We start from the raw sequence: 24334 nt of genomic DNA, 5'->3' as shown, positions 1-24334 counted from the left end.
AAAGTCCAATCCTTATAAATGGGAGTGTGACAAATTGCTTTACTTTAAAAACTTCCACTTCAGTGCTGGAGAGACCCTTAGGTGAAAGCTTTAGTCACCAATTAGAGTTTTGACTAGTTCCTTAAATAAATGCATTCATACACTGCAGAGATAAATGCAGGAATATGCCTATTCCTTTATCCTGCTCGCCAAAAACTGATATATTCTAGCTGTAATTTTCCTTTCGACCAATGAGATGCATGCTCTGGGAGAGTTAGATGCTTGAATTAGCTTCTGGGCTCACATTGTTTTCACATTTGTGTCACTATGTCCTATTTGACAAAGAAAAGCAAGAAGAAAGTTGTATATAGAAACATGTTTGATATATTGATATAAAACATCTGCAATCTGATTATAAAATCTTACAAATTATTCACGTCCAGACATGTGAAAAATGTACAGCAAAACACAGGAAAGCACTTATGACTGGATATCGGTAATCATGAGAGTGATTCTGTCTATAATTAATAAATAAACATCCTGCACTGTGTATCCTAAATGATTGAACACATGTTGTAGATACATATGCATGTCTACTGTGTGCACTATGTTCATTTTCTGGGTAAAAAAAAAGACAGCCATGACATTTGGAGATGTGAAGAATCATTTTGGAGTTTCTACTTTTTCTTACATACACAATCAATGTGGCTGATAGGTACCAAAACACTTTATTCTCATTAATAAAATGGTGAAACACTAAAAAACAACATCATTCATTCTCTTACAGCATGTACAAAGACTCATACTGATGTGTGTGGTGGGTGAATTCTTTCGCTTAAAACCCGTCTGCTGTCAAAGTTTTCTTCGTGTTTGAGTCTTTTTTTTTTCTTTCTTCCCCCTGTATTTGGCTATTCAAGCCATACTTAAAGTGAGGGAAGCTGAATTTAAAATGGATCTCGAAAAGGATTTGAAGTAGACCGTTCAAATTGGAGCCCGGCTTTATGCAGTGACAGGGCTGGGTCCGCTGGGCTCGCTAACAGAGCCTCTGTGCCTGCGGTCGGAATATTCTCCGATAAATGAGCCATCCTCGTCGAATTCTTCTCCGCCGTCCGCGTAGTCGACCAGGCTGTCTCTGCTGACGCTGTCCCCGACCGCGTCGTCTCCGTTCAGGGAACACAAGCTACTGCCCTTCAGTGGCTTTTCATCGCTGTCACTGCCATCAACAACAAGAAAGAGGGATGTGCGAGGTCAGCGGTGCGGTGCAGCAAACAAACACATTGTATAGCACATCAAGCAGATGTCGGAGAGCAGCAGATATAGCTGTAAGGGGGGCCACAACTATACATATACTGCACAGAACAGACAGTGTTCATTACATGTAGACTATTAAATGCTTGGCTATACACAAGCTCCCACTCACAAAGCAAGTTTGCATGGTTTCAGTACACGCAGCAGGCAGGGGTGGATGCAGCGGCTGCACAGCAGGAAAGGGAGCACTATAGGGAGGCGGGGAGGGCTTGCTACAATCACTCCACTAATTGCTAATTGCCAGGGCTTCAGGACCAAAGGCAATTTCAAATCTCTTTAGAGCCAGCGATGGAAATTGCCAGAGTGCAGTGAGAAAGAAGCCAAGTTGGAAGTTGGAGGTGTGTGTATGTGTGTCGAGGGGGAGGTGGTGGTTGTGGTTGTGGGGGGGGGAGGCGAAGGCTGAGATTGAGAAAAGGGAGAAGGAAGAGGGGAGAAAAGGTGGGGCATATGCAATCCCAGACAAACAGCCTGTCATTCCTGGTATTCCCAGGAGGCCCGCACGCAGGCCGAGGAGATTAGATGCCAATTTAAGGCTGGGCAAGCGGCCAACTTGCAGGTGTCTCACTACAAGACGCGGGGTCACCTCGAAGCACCGAGGATATTTTTCCTCCCTGTCCTGTTTTTCTAATTCCCTAAACTATCCATGTTTGGTATCACCTCTCTCTTCCTCTCTCTCTTTGGTTTTGTATTCGCGACACGGAGCGTCTGCGTTCACAAACACTCAGGTGGCTCATGTATGATAGTGCCATTCGAGGCGCATTGTGGTCGACACCTGTGTCAAACACGAGCTCGACATTTTGAGCTGGATTTTAGCGCAGAGACACGGTTCGGGCTGAGATTACAAATTGGGTCCCCTTCACCAGGACTCTTACTAACCAATCTTATCTATCCCATTTCTTGAGTGCGTTTGCGATGCAAGCCACGTAAGGGTCCGCGTTTCAGCTCTTATCAAACCTTCTTTCTCTGACGACTCTAGAGCGCCGGAGATAAGTGGCTGTTATCTAAGAGCAGTGGAATGCCACAGCCGCCGCCGCCCGCCCACAGTGACTTTGAATACGGTGATAAAATGGGGCTGAGTGCTTTCGAGCCCCACCTCACTCAAGACCTTGGTCGGGATCCAGCTCGGTCTGTGCTGTCCCCGTGAAAAAGGCTCACAAACAGGTAAGAGATGAAGCCACATCAGCGGGCAAGAAGGTAATTAGATTTGTCTTGCCATTGACCCGTGCTGACTTGGTTTGGGGGCGGCACGGAAACTTCAGGTGGATTTTTCCCCCACTTTGCACCCGAAGCTCTATTTATTCTGCCTTAAAGGTGTCAGGAGGAAAAACTTCCTCGCATCTGCTGCCTTCTCCCACATCGCACATAAAAATATGAGAAGATGAGAACGAGGATGGAAAAAAAAAAAAACACAACATAAACTAGCTGAGGGAAAAAATTGCATCACACTGTTGGCTAACAGCCTGCTCCAGCTATGACACCTGCTGTTCTAGCAGTGGACAGAGGGGCAAAAGCAGTAGAGAGCTGTCTCCAAAGAGAAATCATCTGAAGCATAATTACCACTTGTCTGCTCCCCAGACACGTGGCATACCAGTGGGTGGTCTATTGCCTTCAGAGATTCAAAGGGCACAAGAGAGCCCTGAATCCAGCTCCAAAGCCAGGAAAACAACATCATAGTAAGGCTAAGGGCACTCTGGGGGGACAGAACTCAGAACAGCCTCATGAAACCAACCATGAGAAGCATTCTAAACAGATAGTTGCAGCCAAATATCTGCACTGGCTCGCAAACACACACAGTGGCTCCTGCCAGGGAAGCTCCGAAGTGAACTTGCTATCAGAGCTCAATTCAATATTACAATACTTGCACCTATAGGGGGTTTTGAAAGTAATCTCTGCACCTATACCGAAATCAGTGAGTCATCGGTATTGATTGACAACTCACAAATACAGTCATTTTCAGCTGTGGGGCAGTGAAAACTTGCTTAATACCTCTGCAGGCTTTATAATCTATAAAGAGGGTCATGGACACCGTAGACAATGTATTCCTTCCTGTTTAACAGAATTACAGTCTTGGCAAGAAGCGCAGGAACGCAATTGGCAGCAACCACACAATTGTGAGTAATCATGTTCCGAATAATATGATGACGAGCAGAATCAAAGCAGACAGAAGAGGCTATTTTAGGTGAATATCCGCACAAACAAACACACCATTGTCACACAGTTGCTGCAGTGCTGTCAGGCAAAATAGGATTCAGTCGATTTCCCCCTAAACTGTCACCGTAGCAGCTGAACAATGCAAACAATGGAGATTCAACAGCTATTATAAAGTACAACAGCTGTCTGCTTCAGGCTAAAAGGGCCGGTTTTTTACCCATTTTCACGCTCAGTTTATGCCGGCTTCATTGAATGTAAGACAGTTTCTATCAGAAATTACTGTACATCTCAATTCTGTGCGTCTGCAGAGGAAGCTTCCTGTATCCTCCAGAGGCGTGACCTCTGTTAAAGATATTTCACAGAAAACACTATAATTCAGGTGAGTCAGTGTTTAAAGGGAAGTATTTGGGTAACTTCTTTTTAAAGACTTAGCTGTATATTGGACAGGTCTGATCTAAGAAATAAAGTCAAACTTGATGATAATAACAAATGTATCCTTAATGCTTCTCTTGATTGTGTGTTTCAAGGACCCAGTGACTTCACAGATGTTGAAATAGCATGAACAAAGTGTAATGTAATTGGGAACCAGGCGGTAAATTATCACACAAGCAAGCTATGCTAACTAGCTTCCAATTTCCAAGTGGAATACAAACTTAACAGCCTGATGTTTCCTCCAGTATGAAAATGCTGTAAGTGGACAGATGTCTTGGCTACGCAGACTTGTTTCAAAGAGGAAAAAGTGTTGAAAAGTTCATGTTACACTGGTTTGCAAATTGAAATACAAATTGAGAAGTCTTTCCAATATAATTAGACTATTACACTGCGTACATACTGTAATTTAGTGATAATTACATTACACACACAGACATGGAGTGTAGAGTGATTTTCAAGCTCGTGTAAATTGAGCTAAAATTAAAAACACTGCATGTACACTCGGTAAACACACACACAACGGGAGGAAAGCAGCGCACACATATGCAGAAACACACAAGCACACTAAAAGGCCTGCTGACGCCTAAAGGAACAAGGTGACTCACACACTCTGCAGAGCAAACACATGCACACCATCAGAATCTGACAGCAAAGTAAAAACACACAAAAGTCCAACTAAAAGGGGAGCTAACAGTTACCCACTACTCCTAGCTACACCGTGTGGTTACCTAGCCCATTAAATGACGAGAGCACTGGCTTCTTGGTTGATCCCGGTAAAGCTCGTGAATGCACGGCTTGCTTTTAGGGTGGGAGGGGGGAAAAACATCACTGTGATACATGACAAAACAAAAAAATCACTTTTTAGATACAGAAATGTTCTGTCCTCATCACACCATTTCAGCACTGCAGCTTCACCCTGCAGTGCAGCCATATATCTCACCTGTATTCATAGAAGGTGTCATGATTCATTCCTTGTGACTCCACGTCAGGGTGGAGGTCCTCCTTCTCTTTCACTGCAGGGGGGGCAGGACACATAGTTCAGCAATGCTTTCAAACAATAGCACTTCCATACATAGATTCAGTTCTTGCTTTATCCATCCATAATGCTTCACATTCAGATAATTGCACTGTAATGTCATAGTTCCTGTCTTTTAACATTTTACAGCCGTAAATAAGTCTAACTAAAACATGCACCTTTTGTTCGTTTTAATCACTTTCAATGGTTTTTCCTTTCAGACGGTTCTTGGAAACAAAAACAACTTTAAATGATCTGAACTTTGACACCACCTGTGTGAGACTTGAATTTCAAAAGTCATAACCAAAGAGCCTCAAAGAGCAGCTAAATATCAAGTCTTAACACAGAAAGCCTCTCCTCTGTGTTGCTGCACAAAGTGCTAGATGTCAGCTCTTTGTGTAAATATGCTTTTAAAAAAAATACCAGCTGCATTTGAGAGAGACAAAAGAGGGGTTTCATGAAAAGAGCTTGGATGGGCAAAGGGGGAATCCAAAGGAGCTGATGAAATATTCAGTGCTTCATGTCAGAAGCTACTGCGGGCAAAGTAGTGGAGTATGGTGGAGTGAAGACGAGAAAGCACGTTGAGAGGAAATAAACAGAGTGAAGAGCCGCTGTGCAGGTACGGACCATTGTGAATATTGAGGGAAGAGCAGGAAAGGCCTGCCGGTTGAGGGGTGGGAAGGAGGAGAACAAAGCCAGCTGATTCCCACTCCTCTAGCTTGATAAGGTTCATAATCAGAGGTACCAAGCATCGCCAAAAAGACCACATATGTTAGTAGACATGCAGTAAAACTACAGTAGCTGCAAGGAGCTCATGGATGATCTCCTGCTTGGGAAGGTTGGCATGCATAGATGTCCGACATGCATAGCACACTTACAAACAGATTTGGGGTCAGGACTGAGATCCAAATCATACAAAATGCTTGATAAGCTTGCAGTGTTTGAAAATTTCACAGAAAATTGCATCACATGTTATCAAATCAGACTCATGGTCATGATCAAAAGTCCTGTAAAGAGCATGTATTTTATGTCATTGTTGTGTTTCGTTTGCCTTGGTTCCGTTCTTCTTTTTCTTTTGTGTGGTGGGTTCATTGCATGCCTTTTTTTGTTGTCAAATAAACATTAAACACAACCATTTTTGCTTTTGGTTTTTTAATTGGTTTTTTTTTGGTTTTTTTGGTATCTTAGGAAGTTTCCTTGGTTCGAAATTTTCCTTTTTGTTCTTCTCTTGTTGATTTTTTTTTCCTTGATTCGCTTTTTTTAGTCGTTTTGTAGCATCTTTTTTGACTTCTTTTGTTGGCATTGTTGGTGTTGTTCTACTTTTTTTGTTTTTTTTCTGCCGCCTTGTTTCTTCTTCGGCATCTTCTGCTTCTTTTTGGTGTTTTTTTCTTGTGTTTTCTGAGTCGGGTGTTCTACCTTCTTTCTTGTGTGCTTTTTTCGTTTTTTCTTTACTTTTTTTGTTTTTTTTTTGTGGTTGTTGTTTTGTTGGACCCCGCTGTTTGCTCGACGCCCCGTTTTTTTTGCTGATTTTTTTGTTTTTTGTTGAATGTTGTGGTGGTGTTTCTTCTTCATTACTTTCTACTCTATTGACTTTGTGTGAAGCGATTTTGGCATCTTAAGCATCCTCGACTTGGCTCCAAGTGACTTTTCTGACTTTTTCAAGTTAATGATTTGCTCATTTAGATCTTCGCTGAGCTACTCAGATTTTCTCATTGTAGTGTTTGTGGCATCTAATGAGTTTGTTAAATGGGCTCTATTTGAAATTGCCTCAGAGGAGTCAGCAGCTGTTGTCAATCGTGATCACTCACAAAAAGGTAATAGGTCAAGCTACAAAGAAAATTGGATGAACACAACTTTCTGCATCACCAAAGCTGATTATTTAAGTATTTGTGACCCAGCAAATGTTGCCATGTTTCCAGATGACTTATAATAAATCTGTGAAAGAACCAAAATGCATGACTGTGATGTGTGGCTCCATCATAGAAATGTAAGAGTTTTAGGACTCACTGGAAACTCAAGACATGATATACGAGGTGTGTCAAAAAGGTTTCAGGACTGGTGTTACAAAAGATATATTTCAAATCCAAACTACAAACTACAAGTTTTCCCCTTCTAAACAATCCCCCTGGAGTCTGACACACTTTCCCAGCCTTCTCTGCCACACCGCCATGTACTCCTGGAAGGATTCTTCTGGGATCCTCTGCAGCTCCGTCATCACAGCCATCTTGATGTCGTCCACATCTTCAAAACGGGTCCCCTTGATGACCCCCTTGAGCTTGGGGAAGAGGAAACAATCCCACAGAGCCAGGTGGGGTGAGTAGGGAGGTTGCTCCAGCACGGCGATGAAGAACATCGCCGTGCATTGGGGCGGTTGTGGCTCAGGTGGTAGAGCGATTGTAGAGTGGTTGTCATCTAATCACAAGGTTGTCAGTTCGATCTCCCCGCCCCTCCACAATCAAAGTGTCCTTGGGCAAGACACTGAACCTGAAGTTGCTCCCAATGGCAGCTCTGTCGCCATTGGTGTATGAATGTGTGTGTGAATGGGTGAATGAGAAACAGATTGTAAAGCGCTTTGAGTACCACCAAGGTAGAAAAGTACTGTGTAAGTGCAGATCATTAGAGCAGACCATTAAGTGCTGACCATTTCTCAGCCAGGAATTGTCAGATGTTCAGGGCATTGTGAGCAGGCGCATTGTCATGATGAAGCAGCCACGACTTGTCCTGCCACAACTCCCGCCTCTTCTGGCGCACTGAATAAAGCACATGACGCAAGATCTCTTTGTAGATGTGCTGGTTGATCGTCTGAAGGGGAAAACTTGGCTATGAAAGCATATCTTTTGTGACACCAGTCCTGGAGCTTTTCTGACACACCTCGTACATGGTCTGTACAAGACTTTTGTTCATGAGTCTGATTTTGTAACATGGACTGTACATTTTATGAGTTAAGTTTTGGTTCACTTCCCAAGGCAAAAAGACAAGGGGACCCAGCCTCGGCCAAAGACTAACTGACCTTTTTCCATGGAGAGCATGTCTTGTCGCTGGGGCGGCGGCGTACCTGCATACTTGCCGCCTTTGTTTTTCCGCACAAAGCAGGCCATGAGCGCAACAAGGGTGAGCAGCGCCACGGCACACATGGTCCCGATGAACCAGCCCTGAGTTGAAAAGTCGCTCGCTTGACTTGCCACACCTGTGAAACAAAAACAGCGACAGACACAGAGCTCAAGAATCAACTTTTAACGTGGGTCTATCTGACAAACCCCTCAAGCAGTCCTTACACAACTTCATCTTTGACTGAAGAAAAAAAACAAAAACAAACTCATGATGGATTCAAGTTTAAGATGATGTTTCCACATTGTATTTGACTCATATTCCCTTCAGCTATAACATTCTGTCTGTTCTGAGAGAATAGTAAATCGGAAGAAAATAAAACAAACGCCCAAATGAGATTCAAGGAAAATGAATAAATTCACATATTCACCACATCCATTTGTGAAGCATACGCTGGTTTTGTTATGGCAGGTGAGCACTCCAAATCACTAAACTCTACTGACAGTGACAAGCTTTCTCTCCTCTCACCTTTGACACGTGTCTGGATAACGTCTTCGAATATACTAGCGTTATCAAGCAGCCCCTTGGCCATGAGGCGCACAGTGTACGCCGTCCCGGGTTTGAGCCCATCAATTACGTGGAAACTTTGAGAAGTGTTTACAGCCTCTGAAATCCGCCAGTTTCCTTCACCTACACAGCCAAGCACAAGAAGTGCACAAGCAGCAAGTCTGTATTAGCATGCGAGCTATCACAGAAGACGAGCTGTTGCCAAGTAGTGGTTCTTAAGTTATTAGATTTTTTTTTTGTGCTATATATAACTTTAAATACATCTTTATGCATTTAGAGGTAATCATACAGTAGAAATGAGCCATGGGGGCTTATAGTATATATATTTTTAGATGTTAATTTTAAACATTCCTGAGTGTACCTACACATGATGCCACCTTAAATTCCTATCAATGTTTAGCAAGGCGGAGGGACAGGAAAAGTAGCTTACGGTTATTCATATAAGCCACATAAAGCTGCAAGTCCCGCTGCTCTTCTCTGGCAGTCCAGCTGATTTTGGCAAAGGTGTCACTCACATAGGAGCTTATGTTCAACAGGGCTGGAACTGATAGAAGAGAAGAAATAGGAGGAGGGAAAAAAAATAAGGAGGAAAAGGAAAACACAGACAGGCACAGAGAAAAGGAGAAAAGAAGGCAGGAAAAGAGGATTAAGCAGAGGCAAATAGGATCGCCCGCAGCTCGAGAACAGAGCATCCAGCAGAAACCCTTCAAGACGACAGTTCAAAAGGCAATTCTGGGCCCCGGACTTAATTGAGTGGAGCTGGATTTTGGCTCATAAAGGGTAGATATAGAGATCGTGGGCGGGAGTGACATCTAGTCTTCACTCTGTGTTAAGCAAAGCTGGCATTTCCTGACGAACCCCCCCATCCCCACCCCCCCAACCACCATGAGCGGATATCAATAGATTGAAACGACTACCACGTCCCGAGTCCTATTGTTACTTGAAAGTTCAGGTACATCAAGATGAGATGACAGGGATATCGCTGGCTGTGTGTGTGTGTGAGTTGCGAGCTATATACCTAGAGGAGAATGAGTAGAATTGCCTGGGATAGAGCTGGGAACAGAGAGAGAGCAGTTGTGGCCTGGAATAAAAGAGAAGCCTCAGATGTTAGATTTCTGCTACAGTGCTGTCAGGTCTAATACTCTATATTTTGCAACAAGCGAGCTCTATAGACTACACAGAGTCAGGATTGTTAGGGCAAGTGGGAAAACTGTATTAATATCAGTAGCTGCACAACAACAGTGCCACTTGTACTGTAGTAGACACGCTGTTACTGTTGCACAGCAAATCTGAATCGCACATTTAAACTGTCTTTCTATGACAAGGCTGTTTTTTTTGGTTTTTGTTTTACAAAGAAATTGTGTTTTCTTTCCTGAACTGGTATCCAGGAATCACGCAAGTTCTTATTTGTACAAACTACAAAAGGACAAACTTTTGCTGAGGCTACGACCAGCTACTCACTACACCAACACGCCTACAACCTCGTCTGTCTCTACCACCGCTTCTATGTGGGCTTGACTACGGCGGCTGCAGGCGGCGGTACATACTGCTCTGAACAGGGGCCACAGCTGGAGTCGGGGACAAATCTTCAGAAGGATAAAAAGAAAATGAAATACAGCAGAAGATTACAGATATATGGAAAGCCAGCCTTGAGGTTTATAGACCAGGCACACAAGCACACACTGGCACACATTTTGCAGGCAAGCCAGAGAACAGACGTACACAAAGCGTAGATGCCTGCGTGAGCAGAGTGTCAGCGAGGGGTGTTTTGCTTTTGCAACCTGGCGGAGAGCCGAGCCACTAGAGGGCGCTGTGTAGCAAAAGATCGTACGCTTTTGTTCTCATGGTTAAAGTGCCACATTGATCAACATTAAAACCATGTACAGGTCAACATCTCAGTGCAGTGTTCTGCTGGGAAATCTTGGGTCTTGGCATTCATGTGGACGCTACTTTTGCTATCCACAAATGGTATAATGCACCAGGCCACGCCATAAAACCAAGAAGAACTCAAGGAACATCACCCAAAGATGTTGACCATCCCTCAAAATGTACCAGATCCCAAATTGATCGAGCATCTGTGCGATGGATCGGAACAAGTCCAGTCCACCGTGCAGCCCACAGTGGGGACGAACACAATGTTAGGCAGGGGACTTTAATGTTAGGGCTGATTGTTGTTCTTGCTAATCACTGAAATAATTTTCCCATAATACCTCTGATAATAATCAATGAATCACAGCCTCCTTTGCCTTTTCTCTTTACTGAGTTTCCATACCTGTACCTGAAAGCTCCAAAAGAAGCGTTTAATTAGCATCCAGCAGCACACCTCTTTAATTATTTCTTGAATTAATTGACTGTACATGTCTGTTTTTGTTGTTTGTTTTTTTTAGTGATCAGATATTGTTTGAGCCTCAACACAACTACAGTTTCCCATGGTGCTACGTGAAGCTGCTTTTGTTGTTGTTGTTGTTTTTAAATAGAGGAAAATCCATGTGTGATGAAAAACGTGCAATTACCATCATCATAAACCACTGTCATTATCACTAATAGCTTCATAGTCACTATGTATTTTCATTGAAGATTTGTACAATAATGCATTTAACACACAGGGACAAGTACAGCTGACCAGGATCTGAAAAAACTAAATTTAATATGCGAACATTGTATATATATATTAAAAACGTTACTTTATTATTAGTTATGGATTAAGTTGTGGGAAATAATCACATAGGTAGATTTTTTTTTTTATCTTTCATTATGTTGGTAGTGGTCTGACACGCTGCGTTACATCATTTTCCATTGTTCCATTGATTTTTTTTTGTTCTTCATGTACTGACTTTGCAGTCACTGGAATAAATGTTTCATTACCTGTGGCAAACATATCATTTCATTTGCACAATGCGCTTGCCTGTATTATTTCTCACATTGTGCGGCGGTGTGAATGTGTGTGTGCGCCCCAACCTGAACTTTGATTAAAAAAAAGCTGCCGTTCACAGTACAGCTTGTTCTGCTCTGATTGCCGAATCCTGTGCTGATTATAGTGACAAAGAAGTCAGGCCTTGATTATTATGTTTCTAACTGCTGTTTAAGTTTAGTTTTTTTTTCCAACGTTAAGTTCAAGCCATTTGCACATTTGTTGGCGACACCAACCTGGGTGTTCAAATGCTGCGCTCGGGAGCAAATAATTTAATCTCAGGAGAGGCTGGTTATTTTTGTGTGACTTTAGAGGTATATGCTCCTTTGTGCTTTTTTGTCTAGTTTGCTACCTACTTTATCTCTGCTGCTTTGTTATCTCATGAGACCTGATGGAGAAAAATAGATGTTTTTTTTCTGTCTGCTACAGTCTTCTGCTGTGGCTGTAAGCTCTTCTCTCTCTTGGTTGTTCCTGCTCCTTTTTATTCGTGTTTTAACCAATTTCAGCATTTTTAATTTTTTTTTTTTTTTATCTCACACTTTAGCCACTCTCGAGCTTTTCAAACAAAGACATGTGGACACACAAGCACACATCTGCTGATATCTGTACGGTTGTTTATGGTCTGCAATTTGTCTGGATTACTTTTAAACTAAGCGACTGTTTGCCCTCACTAAATGGTGATAAGCATTAAAGGTTCGTTCACTCAGCAAAGGTGAAATCTAAAAAGGAACACTTTAGAGTCTGAGCTCACTATCTCACATGCACTCTTCCTTTTTTTTTCTCTCCACTATCACTCCATCACTCCCCGTTAACATCTCTAAATTCATGGTGCCCCTGCTCTGTGCTATTGCCATCCATAAATCCACTCCACTGCATTGTGACTAACATGCCCTGAGGATAGCTCTCTGAAACAAAACTATTTTATCTCTTCATCGAGCCTCTACTCAACCATATTTACCAACAATGCATCTGAAGGCTCTCAGGCTGGACATCCACCTACAAGAATGCAGAATCATAGAAGATAAGAAGGAATTACTTTTATTAAAGCACTCAGAGATAGTGAGTTTTCTCATGTCTTCCTATTTTTGGCCTGCAGAGTCGTGGGAGGAGGAGTCTGCACAGCTTTGTTTTATTTAGGATACAAATTAAAGCCACTCTGTGTACGCTATGTGTCCGTTTATTTAAATTCAGTGTAGTGGTTGAATATACAGGCTGAGGGCAAGATGCAGATCTCGCAGCACCATTTGGTATGATAAAAATGTTTCTGTTTGACCTCAAAGCTACAGCGATTAACTTTCCAAAAGTCTCAGTTCTCTGGTTCCGCAGATCGACTCTGAAGTTATAAAATCTATGTCTTTGAATCCAAACTAATCTTTAAATTGCACATCAGCAGAGTGCAGAAAATAGCATTCCTTCAACTAATTAAGTTTAGGTGCAGGCCAGTATCTCTCACAAAGTGATAAATATTACCAAGGTATTCCTAAGCTGGCAAGATGCCACGAAGCTCATTCACACTTTTATCTGTGTTATCACATTATTGTAATTTCACACCGGCCTAATTCAAAAGAACATTTAAAAGATTAAAAATTACGCATAATTCCACTGCTAGACTTAGCTGAGCTACACTCGCTCCCTGTGTCCTTTAGACAATTTCAAAAAGTCCTTTATGCTTCTTTTTTAAAAAAAAAAATAAAACTCTAAATGGGTAAAGACTGGACTAAACTGCAGAGTCTCTGCTTTTACATGTCTTCGGGTTCAGCCGGATCCTCCGCTGAAGGTTTGCTGAATATTCACAACCTCTGTCACACCAAAACCGGAGCTGCACATTTTATATGCAAACTGTGGGAAGCATCCGCAAGGATATTCGAGAGGCAACTTCATCGAGCATTTTAAAGCAGCAGCTTGACACATAATTTACCTATTTCAGTCAGCTCCTTCATCTATTATATCTAATTTACAGTCTGAGATGGCGAGTGAAGATGCTTCTGCTTTGCATTTGTTTAGAATTTAACACATTTCTCATTTCAGTTTCATAATATCGCCATCATAATTTGAGCGAAAACTTCAATGTCTGAAAAGTGCATTGAAATTTCTGAATATCTTTGTATCTGGCGCTTGAGCTGGTATGTTTCTATAAATTCCGATAAGCCATGTTATCACAGCGTGATCTGAAAGTGCTCCAAAGAGCTTTTTGTTCTTCAAGAATTTTTTTTTCAAACCTTTGAGGTGTGTTTGGGCTCATTATCTTGCTGCAGTCTGACTCTCCACAAAGATGCAAAGCAGAGGCTGGAGCATGTCTCTAAAGGATGGAGTGCCACTTCTCCTTGGTCACAGCGTAGTCCAACTCCCTTGAATATTCCCACCACTATGTTTCCCTCTGATACGCTGTGCTATCATTCTCTGTCCTCCGTCCGTCTCCTTACATACGCTCTTCTGTCGCTGCCATTCATCTCCAGCTTGGATTCATCAGTAAATTGGGCTTTTTTCCACTCGTCCACTGTGAAATGCTGGTATGTCAGCCCACAACAAGCGTTTGGCCTTGTTTTCCCTTCAGAGAAGCGCTTTAGAGACGCTGCTCGTCCTCTGAGACCACTACTAGACAGCCTTTCTTTTGACAAAGCTTTTGCTGACTGGAGTCTTCTTTATTTAGCAAATTCTGTCTATGATGATGAAGTTGCTTTTCTGTCTCTCAGCGAACAAAGCTTGATGAATTGATCTTTTGATGATGCGCTCACTTTTAGTCTTTGCCTCATCATGCTTTGGGTACAGCTCATCCAGTTTCTGCAAAGTGTTTTTTTAGAGTTATGCAGTCTAAACCTTCAGTCTAGCCATGATTTGACTCATGGAAAACACCTCTGATTCAAAAAACAGTTTGACTTCTGACACATCATCATCATCATCTGGACACAACTCGACATTCTGCATAAATATCTTCACTTTCAACATTTTGGTGCAACATCAGCACGTTTAAAGCTGGAAATTATGAATGTTTTGTACAGTTAAAAATTGAACATAAACTGTTCAATGCATTTTTCCACTTATGGACAAATTAATGGACGATGTTAATAGTTCTCTATCAGTATTTCTACTCATGAAAGAATCAGTGCAATACCACTGATGTGTGCAATATTGTTATTCCCTCATCTTTGCAAAATTGCAATGCAAATTTCCCCACTGAGGGATTAATAAAGACTTATCTTTTCTTATAATATCGTAGCGTCACACGGTCAGTGAGGTAAATTCTCTTAAATTGGATTGCTGACCTAGAAATTGTGCAGGAATCTTAAAGGTAGATTATGTGATTCTGATTGAGAGAAATAAGAGCTGCAGTAAAATTTCTCACATTCCAGCTGTTTAAACATGCTAACTGCTTTATATTTTCCCCGAATCGCACCTATAAATATATTTCTTCCTGTCCAAACTTATTGTTTTGCGTTTCTAAATCCTCAAACTTTCTTATTATTTCCAGCTTCACACGAAAACTTTCAAGGTGCTCTCAGACTTCTGACTAAACTATTATCAGTGTTTTGCTTTGACATTATTACCTCACCGACTCTTTGTGTTTGATCAAACTCTCTTCATTGTTCGGTTTTTGGTTTTGACGAGTGAAAATCCAGAGAGGCACGAGTGTTTGACTTTACAAAGATCAGGATCTTTGTCGTTTTTAACCTCAGTTAACCTCATCGTCAGGGCCGTGGGTTCTTTTCAAACTTCACGGTGCACATTCGCAACACAGTCTTTATGCACAACAAAAAAAACTGTTTTCAAAGGTAGTAGTACTCCCTGCTACTATAGTAAGCTGTTTCATTTATGCTCTGGCACAATTATTCATTAGCATAAATATTTCCGCTTTGAATTATTACATTAAAATCTGCTGCTGTGCTTCGATGGGACTTTGATACCCGTCCAAGCGCTAGCCACACCCCCGCCGATGACTTCATCTACTCACGTCCTGTCACCACCGCCCTGCTCTCCTGGGCCAGCGGAGGTCCACAACCTGCCCGAGTGCAGGCGCTGAGGTGAAAGCGGTAGAGGCTGCCCCCCTCCAGTCCCCACAGTTGCCACTGGGTGGTGTCGGCCCCAGTGATGTTCACCTCGTGGGAATCCACCACCTCCAATGTGGTCTCATTAACTATAGATGAAGAGGAAAGATGTCAGGTCAGTTCATGTGAACCCGTGACGGATCGACAGCAGAAAGAAAAAAGTCATCACAGTTGGGTCGTGCTGTAACGCTAATGGAACACAAGTATAATGAGGGTCAATAGCCAAGGGAGGGGGGGGAAAGACGAAGATATGTCACGCTAACTCATGCAGAAAGCGAATATAGCTGATACATGTCGTGACAGGTGAGCTGAGGAGGAATACATTATGAAGAAAGGCGAGAGGGAAGATGAAAGGGGGGAAATAGAGAGCTCAAGCTGATGGGGGGAGTGTAAACAAGTGGATGAAAAGAGGTGGAGGAGGAGGAGGAGGAGCTGAGGGGGGGAAAAGCAAAGCTGCTAAGGGGTGGAGGGGGAAAGAATTGAGGAGAAATTATGAAGGAAAAAGATAAAAAAAAAAAACTGTGCAGAAGGCAGAGAAATTACAAGAGAGGAAGGAAGACAAAGAGGGGAAAGAAAGCACGAGAAAAGCCGTGGAAGGAAATCAGAAGAGTAGCAATCAGTAGTAACATATCACCAAACATGCATTATAGATCAAAGTACAGTGTGTGTGCAGACTGTTGAAGGCAACACACTTCTGCAGAACACACACCCCCTCCTCACTGCTGTCATTACTGTGCCAATGCTGAACTGCAGGTGAGAGCTCATGTGCCAAGATTTTGTGCCACTTTGCAAAAACTGATGTTTGAAAAGCTGCATACAAGAGAACCAACCGGATATGCAGATTGTATATACAGTGCAACATATAATATTTTATTCGAATGAAATTTACAGGAAGCAAAATTTGAAATATGCTGGAATCACTTCAACGGAAAAAAAAAAACTTCCAACACCCACAGATTGCACTGTGTGGGAAAAACTGTGTAAAGTCTGACATCTGATATGGGAAAGAGAAAAAAAAAAACAGCAAGGAGAAGGGGGGGACAGAGTGTATTGAAGAGCTGGCCAGACTCCGTGGGTGCAGGTGGAGGCGGCACAGGACTGTCTCTGCCTTCCATTTTTTTTGCACAAAAGACTTCAGAAATGTCAGCCAACGAGAGTGTAGGCTTTGAAAACAGAGAGTGTAATGAAAGCCCCTCACTCGCTCGTTCACCCGCGCTGTACTCGAGCATAAAGAGGGCTTCTTTTTGCAAGAAGAAAACGCTTCTGAGCGATAAATGCCAAAGGAATTTGCACGAGAGGCACAAACAGCACTGACTTAAATGATCCTTTTGGGGACGGGGAGGAAAAAAAAAAAAAGGAGGCAGGCCAGGAGGATGTGAGATAAGGAGCAAGTGAAGAAACTCTCAATCTAAAGTGAGCTATAGAATTGCACTGTTGCACGCCACAGTTCAGTGTTGAACAGTGCCACCTACTGTCTGGGATGGTGACACACAAGCGGAGAGGGAAGATGGTGTGGTTTGGAATTTGTCAAACAGGAAATCGAATCTTTTGCGCGTGTAAACCGTAAAGCTGCACACTTCCTCCACTTTCACCTGATTCTTCTCGCTTCACCTCTACTTATGCTGCAGCTACACTCCCCCTCAACACACTTCACACCACAGACAAAGCACTGAGCTACCGCAAAGAGAGGTATGTTAATGAGAAAACCTCACACAGGACCAAAGGACTTCATTGTTAATTAGTAGGCAGACAAACAACACACTATGTGTACGTACTGAGGTGGTACTGCAGCAGGTAGCCGGAGAGGATGCCGTTTGCCTCCGGCGGCGGCCCCCACACCAGCAGCAGTGAGTCTTCTTGGGCGTTGGAGGCGGTCAGGATGGGGACCTGCGCTGGAACTGTGTAAATGACAGAAATGTTAATGCAGCTCCTGTTTTTTTTACATGGTTCGCTGGTTGCTTGTTCTCTGTTTGGAGGTGGTTACAGCTACGTCTGTTTTGAATTCTTTTTAGGATGCTTCTCCGCAGAAAAGTTTGACTTCTTTTCTTATACACTGAACAGACAAACCCAAACCAGATTGCGCTTTTAAGCAGTCATTTTGTAACATTAAATTTCTATCTTCAAAGCTTGACTGGTGCTTTAAGTTTTCGTGTACTTTGCCTTACAAACAACAGCATGCGTCTTGTTGTTCGGTGTACGTTTCTGTCGCCTCACCTCCCTCTGGAGTGCTGAAGGTGACCGGCTCGCTCCTGGGCCCGTTGCCCTTCTTGTTGAAAACGTTGACAGTGAGTTTGTACTCGGAGAAAGGCTCGAGTTGCGGCACGATGGCATGACTCCTCTTTCCAGTGAAAGACAACGAGTGGTGCTCGTCTAAACCCCTGTTGGGGTTCAGCAGACTTTTTCTCCTCATCCAGTGAACCTGACAGAGGGAGGGAACAGAAAAGGGTAAAGAATAAGAAGGACATAGTCGTACTTGCATACTCCTCTTTGTCTCCGTCACTCTTTCACTCTACTGCCTACAAGCTTTTAATGAAAGCACAGAACACGTGTTTTATAATTGCGCTTAAGACATAGACATGATTTGATTAAATTACAAATAAAGAAAGATTAAAAATCAGATACATATCTTAAAACAGAAATGCAATCTGTGAACTTGTTTCTTGCTACAAAACTACAACTCAAAACTGAGAGCACGTTTATAAATCTTATTGTTGAGTGTGTCATTCACAGATGGTGAAGCGCTGCTCCCTGACAAAATCATTCCAACAGACGAGGCACATCATTCAAAAAAAACCTGACAGAAGGGGAGTTTGAAATACAAACAGAGAAAATAAATCAGGTTCCCTTTCAAAATCTTGACCCCATACAATTTCACGGAATCCTCTTTCTCTGTGTGTTCGTTATTGTGTCGGCTGCGGCCCTCGCAGATACACATTTGTCAAATTTAGACAATAACTAACTTTATTCTTCAGAAAATCGCTAGTTTAACACAATTACAAGCAATTTGTCAATCGTAATATTCTGTTCAGCTGTAGTACAATTCAACTTTATACAGTCAAACTACTAAAGAAGGCTCGCTGTAAAAAGATGTGAGGCTACAGTTAGACGTCCTGATGTTGAGGTCAAACTACTATCTACGATATGAAAGAAGAAGAACTGCTGTGAATTCACAAAGTCAGTTTCTCTGATAGCTGTCTTTGGTTGTGACATTCTGAATACAGCTGAGTGAAAGGGGGTTAAACTAGAAATTTATAGCACAATGAGACTCAAAAAAAAATGTTATACTATGAAGGTCTGATGTCCTCAGTAAATCCAGATAAAGTAAGTCAACCTTCCAAACCAAAGTTGTTGTCTGTTGTGCTTTGAGGATTATAAAAGTGATGGGCTTTATTTAAACTATATATATAGCACTTTATTTTAGATTGCAGTTACAACTATACCCATTAGGTATTGAGTGTATAATTTCGTACATTTTGCTGCTAGTGTCTTTTTGTGTCTGTTTAGACCAGATTAAGTCATTACTAGGCTGTTAATGCATGTGTTATTGTGTTATTTCAACCTATTAGGAGCTACTGTTTGGAGACCCTCTCTTGAAACTCAAACCCACAGTTATACAAGAGTGTTGGAACAACTTCAGCGCCAGGAAAACGTACGTGATATCCTCCCAGATGACCTCGCACTGTGGCAGGAGGCACCTGGGTCCAGCTAACTCTCAGAACAGTGGTGTTGATCACCTCCACCGCTATGTCCCGTGGTGCTGCAGTGGGAACTAAAGCAGGAAGAGGGAAAGTCAGAACTTAAGGCATACTGGGAAGAGTACTTTTTTTTTTTTTTTTTTAGCACTATCACAAAACGTGTACAAAGAAATAAAAGCAAACGCTTGTAGATACAACAATAAAATAACCCTGTAAGATAACAAGAGCCTAATTAGGAGTCGTTTCTTTTGGTTTGGATTGTGTAATAGTTGCCGGTTGGGGGCGGGGGTAAAAAGAACAGACCGATACTGGTTGATAAGCATAAAAGAACACAGATCATATTCTCAGCTAGACACCAAATGAAGCTGATTTTCTATTCATAGCGAGAAGGGAAAACTACAACACCAAACATGAAATGAAAAGTGCCGTCAATATTTTCTGCTCTACGTGTTGCTGTAATGGTAGAAGGGGAAAGATGGAAGCACAGCAGACGCTAGAGACAGAAGCAGCCATTGTGCCTCAGCGGGCCTACAGCGCAAAATGTGTTGTGATCTGTCAAATCTCCAACAGCTTCTGAGACAGAAGTGAGAATTTGACATCCCCTCTCTTCTACAAAGGTTATCTGCCACCTGCTAGGCTCGGCGATGGTGTTTTTTCTGGGTTTTTTTTTTTTCATTTTCGCAGGGAGGAGGGGGGGTGGAGGGGAAGTCACTACTGCACACCTGCACGGGGTTAAAACCTTGGGTAAGAGGAAAGAAAAGAATGGAACTTAACCTGACACATTTTCCCGCAGACAATGCCAAAAGACAACTGAGGACACAGTGGGAAGTGATAACAGAAGAAGTTTAGATTGTGTCACAAAGAAAAGAAAGAAAAAACACCGGCTAAATGCGCTGGCTCGACTTCGAGGTGTGTTGTAATGAAAACAGCAGAACTGAAGCGAGCTGCATATAAGCACATCATACGCTGAGATATATGTGTTTAATATATTCGTGATGTGAATGTGTACAACTCACCATCTTCTCCAGAGTAACCTGTAACAACTTTGGGCTCTGGCGCCCAGCCGTGGCTGTTCCTGCTCTGAATTTTGATCTCGTAGGGGATGAAGGTGGACGTGTTCCTCACAACAAAGGAGTGCCGTTTGACCAGGTGCTCCTTCCACTCTTCTTCCACCCCCAGTTTGCGGTAGCTCACCTTGTACTCAAGGCCTGGGCCGTTGTGTTCGATAGGCAGCAGCGGCTGCAATGCGACAGCATACTGACAACTTAGAAACTGCTGAAAAAATGTTTCCATGCTTGTTTTTTTAGATAGAGATGTGTTTTAACAAAAGAAAAAAAGTCTTACCTCCCAGCTAATGTCCATTTGATGAGGAAGATGGCCTTGAATTTTGATGTTTTCTGGGTTCCTGTCAGGACCTTTGGAGAGATGAATACAATTGTATAATCATATCAGTCCAAATGGGTGAAAAACAATCATTTACTGTCCCCTGTAACTTACAACTTTACTTAAACTAGCACATTGATAATTTTAGTATCCAGATTTAATGGTTCAGCAGCGGCATGTGCAAAAGAAAAGGCCTCTGAGAACCAAATATATCCACACCCCCTACTGCGGCAAAGTCCTGTGGCCAAAAGCTGGCTTTCCCACAATGCTCCGCTCTGCATATTTCAAACAAAATGTTAAAAGTCGTGTGCTTTGACAATCGACAGATGATCACAGAAGGACATAATAAGGGGAAGCGAGTCTCACCAGCAGGGGGTGTTTTGTATCTCTCAGTGGGCTCACTGGGGGGTCCGGGTCCAACAGCATTAACAGCATACACTCTGAACTGATAGTTAAGGTGTCCGTGCAGCGCCAGCTCAGCTGTTGCCTGGTTACCGGCGACTTTCTGTAGCTCCCTCCACCTTCCGGGCTCCCACTGGCTCTCCTCGTACTCCACCACAAATTCTATTCTCACCGAGGAGAGAGGAGACCTGCACATTTAGTCATCACCGTACCACTCATCATCACACTCACTGACAGGTTTTCTATGGAGCAGATTAAACACTGCCTGGGCTAATAAATAAATAAATGGTAGTTTTTGAGCGTGAGAAGAGACTATCAATACTACTTACATGTTTTAAAGTATAAACCTGGAGGCAGGGACGGTGATTTAGCTTAGCACAAAGTTTGAAAGAAAAAATAACCACTCAAAGCTGGATTCCTACTGGCATTACTAATGCGCCGTTTGTTTAGTGTGATTTTATGTCTTACTAACTTATTTCAACACCTTTACACCTCATCAGACCTGCAGGATTCGTCTTTGTTTTTCAACTAAAAGGTTTCAATTTAATTTTTAACTGAATATTATAGGTTCCAGTGACATAGAGGAGGATAGACAAGGCTCTACAAAATTCATCCTTGGCAATTATACGAATCTATTTGTTCATTTTGTGGTTTATTTTCTATTGTGTTTGTTTTTTTGATGTCTTTATATTAAATACTCGGTGAGCTTTTGAATTCCCCCGATGGGCTAAATAAAGGTAATTGAATTGAATTGAATAGTGAAGGTCCTTTGTGGAGGTTTGGGCAACTAATAGAACCATGAAACAGTTTTTAAATGAGGGGATCTCTTTTTTTGTTTGTCTAGTGCGGGTACACAATACACAACTCTACCGATGGTGTTGCACTGTTTCACTGATCAACAGGTGGTGGTAATGGGAGAAGAAATAGAGCAGGAAAGAATCAAACTGCTTGCAAGTAAACATGGATGTAAACGATTAAAAAATCTGCACAGTATGAGAACATGTTTGTTAATCCTCAGACATATGCAATGATTTCTAGGGAGTACTTGTTACATCTATAGCTTGCAAAAAGTGGGAAAAACTCTAACAGGATTTATCTTGGTTGCATTTTTACACCACAAATACTTCTGTATTGTTTCTCAGAATATTAGGAAGCACTGCTGCCAACCCCACCCTCTTTCAGACTTCAGATTTTCCACTTCTTCTTTCAACTTTTACCTGTTACAGAGCTGTTGTGATCACTCCCAGGTACCCAAGACATTTGCACAACTCGCGGACTCTTAATATCAGAAATCTCAAAGTTTTTTGGAGCATCGGGAACATCTGCAGCACAAAATACACACAACAATATCTGACATTCAGTAACGGCTGTCACCAAAACATTTAGAGAATTTAAATGTGCTCATGAAGAAATTACTACATTAGCACAACATTATCAAACACAATGCAATGTTCTGTTTTTCTTTGTTTGCCTACATCATTTCTGAAATCATGCATTATTCATGACCTCATCTTACCCAGTACGGTGAGCAGTGCCGTGGCATTGTCCTCATCCAGGCTTGTTTTGGCGATGCATGTGTATCTTCCCTCATCGCTCAGGTTCACATTCATGATCTGCAGCCTGCCGCCGTCCACCAAGTGCCTACACATATGAGAACATTTATTTACCTTGAAAGCAACATGAATCAATCAGTCAAGTAGGAAAGATTCAGTGAGTATATGCATTTTCATTGATTTTTGGGAGGGGGGGTTACCTTGAATCCTCCTCCAGGGAAAGCGGGATCTCCTCCCCATCCTTCATCCAAACCACCTTAAAGCTGCCCTGCAGACTTTTATCATACTCTGCATGGCACATCAGCTGAGCTGTGGTTCCACTGACGATCTCCACATTCTGAGGTGGAACTACTATTTTCGTGGGGTCTAAAGATAAAGCACAATATACCAGAGATAAGATCACAGATGAGATATTTGTCCTTTTTAGGCTGAAGCCAGAAAGGAAACCATTCATCGTTCCTGTATCCTTTAAATAAGATGAGAATATCTAAAGCTGAAATTATTCACTTTGTGAATGGTGCTTTCCTGAATTTAATTACGTCTTTGATGAGGGAAATGAGCGATCAATATTTTAAAGGTCATTTTCATTTATGAAACGACCATTAAAATATACTTCTGAATCTGTTCCATCACATTAATATTTACGCTGCATCTATTTATAACATCAATGAAAGAATAATCACAGGAAAACACGCTGGAAATAATTAAATTCTATCTTCTAGATCTTAAACTGAAAGGTTTAATGTACAACCACATAACTCTGTTTTTATTACGTGGTTTTGCACACAAGCCAACGCCTGCCTCTCATTATGAAAGCAAAAGGTCACATAGTTACAGCATTGGCACACTTTAATTGTAAAGGGTTGTTTCACCTGAATAACAACAGAAAGACTGAGCAGATAGAACATTTGTAAAGTGTTTATATCAGTGAACTGGCCCCACTCATGATTGAAGAAAGCTGAGATACCTTTTACTTCCAGCACAGCAGTGACAGTCGACGTTCCCTCCGTGTTACTGGCGTCGCACACGTAGTTCCCTGCGTCGCCTTTTTCCGTGCTGATGATTTTCAGTGATTGTCCGTTCTCAAGAGCAACAAATCGTTCTCCCTCTACGGTTTTCCCGTCTCTGGACCTGGGACAGAACGTCAGAGTGTGTTTGTAACTTATCTGACATCACAAATGGAAATCAAAAGGTGTCATTTTGCATCCTGAGTTTGGAGATTTATGGTTTAAACCAGATTTGAGAGCAAGATTTGTTCTCTGTACAGTACACAGCATCCTCATCTGTATATTTTGCACTAGATTTTTGTTATAACTATTTTTTCCCCCCAGAAAAATTGGTTAAATCAAAATCTTTGCAGACTCAAGCAAAAGTTCCTCGCAAGGAAGAGTTTGAGTGACAGCCTTAAATAAATCACAGCGAAACCTGGTAAGGGCTGTCGAACAGACTTAAAGGAGACATCGCTGAATGGAATCTGAAGTACGATCTTAGCACTCTGAGTGTTTTTGGAACGTCGAGAATGTTTTGTCATCGAGTGTCTGAGATCCTATTTCTCTTTTGTGGAAGTGTTGCTGAGCTGCCGAGGTAGTTAATAGGATTTAATTAGCCCCAATTTCAGGGAACGGGAGAGGATTATCTCATTAAACAGACATACAGTAAGTGTCAGCAGCAGACTGTGTCATACAGACACCTGAAGCAGAGTGGGATTAATAGCATGACTCAATGCTGTGATAGTGTGCGGCTCATTCTTTAGATGGACTAAGTTAATACAATAAAGCAGTGTGTTTCTTGTGTTTAAAATAAGGAAGCAAGATCAAATTTAGCTTTATGTGTAATTTCCATCCATC

General features: G+C 42.1%; 1 protein-coding gene across 4 annotated transcripts in view; it reads right to left on the bottom strand.

Annotated features, from left to right (window-relative positions):
* Positions 1–340: 340 nt before the first annotated feature.
* The window catches only part of LOC103363984 (neural cell adhesion molecule L1-like protein), a 50650-nt gene continuing 26656 nt past the window's right edge, over positions 341–24334 (bottom strand). For 3 of the 4 annotated variants that reach the window (XM_008290973.1, XM_008290972.1, XM_008290974.1), the window contains exons 12-25: positions 23455–23618; positions 22688–22853; positions 22451–22575; positions 22152–22256; positions 20899–21096; positions 20494–20564; positions 20166–20388; positions 19108–19223; positions 17669–17873; positions 17230–17352; positions 15361–15543; positions 7896–8072; positions 4811–4883; positions 341–1192 (exon numbers count right to left, since the gene is read on the bottom strand). In XM_008290973.1, the coding sequence (XP_008289195.1) occupies positions 979–1192; positions 4811–4883; positions 7896–8072; positions 15361–15543; positions 17230–17352; positions 17669–17873; positions 19108–19223; positions 20166–20388; positions 20494–20564; positions 20899–21096; positions 22152–22256; positions 22451–22575; positions 22688–22853; positions 23455–23618 (2143 nt within the window). In that variant the 3' untranslated portion in view covers positions 341–978. The remainder of the gene's footprint in view (positions 1193–4810; positions 4884–7895; positions 8073–15360; positions 15544–17229; positions 17353–17668; positions 17874–19107; positions 19224–20165; positions 20389–20493; positions 20565–20898; positions 21097–22151; positions 22257–22450; positions 22576–22687; positions 22854–23454; positions 23619–24334) is intronic. The other variant, XM_008290975.1, reaches the window with a different exon arrangement.

Source organism: Stegastes partitus, unplaced genomic scaffold, assembly GCF_000690725.1.
Source record: "Stegastes partitus isolate 25-593 unplaced genomic scaffold, Stegastes_partitus-1.0.2 Scaffold706, whole genome shotgun sequence".
Lineage (NCBI taxonomy): Eukaryota > Metazoa > Chordata > Actinopteri > Pomacentridae > Stegastes > Stegastes partitus.
This window is presented reverse-complemented; position numbering and strand designations above follow the sequence as displayed.